This window comes from Lipotes vexillifer, unplaced genomic scaffold, assembly GCF_000442215.2.
Source record: "Lipotes vexillifer unplaced genomic scaffold, Lipotes_vexillifer_v1.1 scaffold2106, whole genome shotgun sequence".
Classification (NCBI taxonomy): Eukaryota; Metazoa; Chordata; class Mammalia; order Artiodactyla; family Lipotidae; genus Lipotes; species Lipotes vexillifer.
The window spans coordinates 385,824-388,740 of record NW_006775310.1 but is presented as its reverse complement, the minus strand read 5'-3'; the positions used below and the strand labels follow the sequence as shown (position 1 = coordinate 388,740).

The 2,917-nt window shown below is 43.9% G+C and overlaps 1 protein-coding gene across 2 annotated transcripts in view; it reads left to right on the top strand.

Moving 5' to 3' along the window:
• Positions 1 to 248: 248 nt before the first annotated feature.
• The window catches only part of BECN1 (beclin 1), a 9,472-nt gene continuing 6,803 nt past the window's right edge, over positions 249 to 2,917 (top strand). For both annotated transcript variants that reach the window (XM_007449866.1, XM_007449867.1), the window contains exons 1-2: positions 249 to 375; positions 2,581 to 2,648. In XM_007449866.1, the coding sequence (XP_007449928.1) occupies positions 249 to 375; positions 2,581 to 2,648 (195 nt within the window). The remainder of the gene's footprint in view (positions 376 to 2,580; positions 2,649 to 2,917) is intronic.

The following is a 2,917-nucleotide window of genomic DNA, read 5'->3' as shown; positions in this document are numbered from 1 at the left end:
CTACCTTAGAAGGGAACCTGGGAACCCTCACGGCCCCTATTGCAGACCCTCCCTGACTTTGAGCTGTAAACTGCCTTTGCCGGGCTGCCCCGGAAGCAGGTCTGCTGGTATCCTACCGCTCTTACAGGGAACGGTGCGGGCGGCGATTTTACCCTTTCACCATAATAGTGAGGCTGGTGGTAGCCCCGGGCCGGGGGTTCAAGGCCGCCGATTCTCCTTAACATCGTCTCCTTTCCACCGCCGCAGGGATGGAGGGGTCTAAGACATCCAGCAGCACCATGCAGGTGAGCTTCGTGTGTCAGCGCTGCAGCCAGCCCCTGAAACTGGACACGAGCTTCAAGATCCTGGACCGTGTCACCATCCAGGAGCTCACAGGTCAGCGAGACCCTTAGAAAGAGGGTGGTCAAGATCGTTGAAAGTGGGCAGCTTTGGAGATGAAGGTCTTAAAGACTGCACATAGCCTGCCACAGACACGCCTTGTGAGCCTCAGAAGTCGCGTAGTCTCTCTGGCTTCTTGTTTTCTTATCGAGAACATAAAAGAATTTTGACACTGTGTGCTTCTGAGAGCTTTCTATAGCAAGGAAAGGTCCTTAGTTTTCTGCTTCTGTTGTTTCAGAGTAAAGGAATATATACATTTAAAAATAAACGGCATTTGTTGAGGACTTGCCATATACCAACTGCGTTACATGCATTACTTTTAACCCCTATGGAGTAGTACAGTTATACTCGCCTATGGAGTAGTAGTAAAATTATCATTTTATCCATGAGGGATTGAGGCTTAGAGAGGTTAAGTGACTCACCCAGTGGCCAACAGCTGATAAGTAGAGGAACAGAGTCTCAGAGTCCCAAGAAGTGAGATGAAGCTAGAAAAAAAGACTGAATAGACAGTTAAAATAAGCTCATGGGTCTACAGTCAGCCTGCTTAGATTTAAATCCTGTCATTTACTAGCTGAATGACTTTTTGCAAGTTACTTCACCTCTCTTGACCCTGGTCTCTTGGTTTTCTTTATCTGTAAAATGTAAAACAATCTCAAGGTAGTTGTAAGGATCAAACATGACAAAGACCATAGATACTTAAGAATATGCTGGGGAAAAGTACTCAATAAATATTAACTATTATTATTAATACCTGATTTTTATTTTCTGAGGGGAATTATCTCTTTAATATATTTTAAACTTTATTATGAAAAATTTCAAACATGCAGTCAAGAGAATAGCGTAGTGAACTCCCTTGTATCCATCATCCAGCTTCAACAATCAGCTACATCCTGCCATTCTTGTTTTCTCTATACCTCCATTCACCTCCCATCTCCACTCAATTACTTTGCTCTTTACTTCCTTTTTCTTTTAAGGTAAATTGCCATGAATTGACAATTTTTAATTGTCAAGTTTTTTGGGTTTTGACCACGCCATGCAGCATGTGGGATGTTAGTACCCCAACCAGGGCTGGAACCCGTGCCCACTGCAGTGAAAGTGCAGAGTCTTAACCACTGGACCGCCAGGGAAGTCCCTAATTGTCAAGATTTATACATTACAAATCTTAGCTTTTTTTTTTTTTTGGCTATGCCATGCAGCCTGTGGGATGTGGGATTTTAGTTCCCCACTAAATCTGGGCCCTTGGCAGTGAGAGCAAGGAGTCCTAACCACTGGACCGCCAGGGAATTCCCCTTAGCTGTATGTTTTTGACAGATGTATGCACTCGTGTAACTTAGATCTCCATTGTGATGTAGAAAGCTTTCATCTTCCCAGAAAGTTCTCTCATGTTCCTTCCCACTTATTCTGAGGGAAAGGGGATATTAACTTTTGTTATGGAAAACTTCAAAGTTTATGATGAACCCCCATGTACTCATCACTGAGCTTCAACAGTTATCCATACAGGGACTTCCCTGGTGGCTCAGTGGTTAAGAATCCGCCTGCCAATGTAGGGAACACGGGTTCAAGCCCTGGTCTGGGAAGTCCCACATGCCACGGAGCGACTAAGCCCGTGCGCCACAACTACTGAGCCTGTGCTCTAGAGCCTGCGAACCACAACTGCTGAGCTCATGTGCAACAGCTACTGAAGCCTGCATGCCTAGAGCCCGTGCTCCGCAACAAGAGAAGCCACTGCAATGAGAAGCCCGCGCGCCACAGCAAAGAATAGTCCCCGCTCGCCGCAACTAGAGAAAACCCGCGCACAGCAACAAAGACCCAACACGGCCAAAAATTAATTAATTAATTAATTTAAAAAATTATCCATCCATATTTAACCATGTTTTCATCTACAGCCCCATCCATTCCCCTCCCACCCCAAATTATTTAGAAGCAAATCCCAAACATATAAATACGATAAATATTTTAGTAAGTATTTTTGAAAGGTAAGGTGTGTCTTTAAAGACATAATCATACCATTATACTGGAAAAAATTTAACAATCTCTTAATCCGATTTAATGGGTGTAAGGGAAAAAAGACAACAGATTCTTCTTTGTATAAATTGTACTTTAAGAAAAAGGTGGAGGATATTTCTGATTCTTATACTGTCGTACATGCTTCTGCTCTGAGAAGACTCTTTCTGAAAGCTTTGATATTTTCCTTGCTCTTAGCTCCATTACTTGCCACAGCCCAGGTGAAACCAGGAGAGACCCAGGAGGAAGAAGCTAACTCAGGAGAGGTATGAAAACACTGGAATGCGAAATGGATTTCTGCAGGGTACTTGGTGCTCTTAGAGCCCCCAGATGTTTTGGATCTCTGGTTAACATGAGACATTCTGCATGATCAGGCCACTGTGGATCATTGGAGACACAGAAGTTGCACCTGAGGTCACAGGGTTGCTGAATGAGGCATCCATTCAAAAATGTGAAGAGAGGCTCTTCTTTATTTGAAGTGGAATTATAAGCCATTATAGGTGGGAGATGGGATGACCTGGATGCACAGGTCATC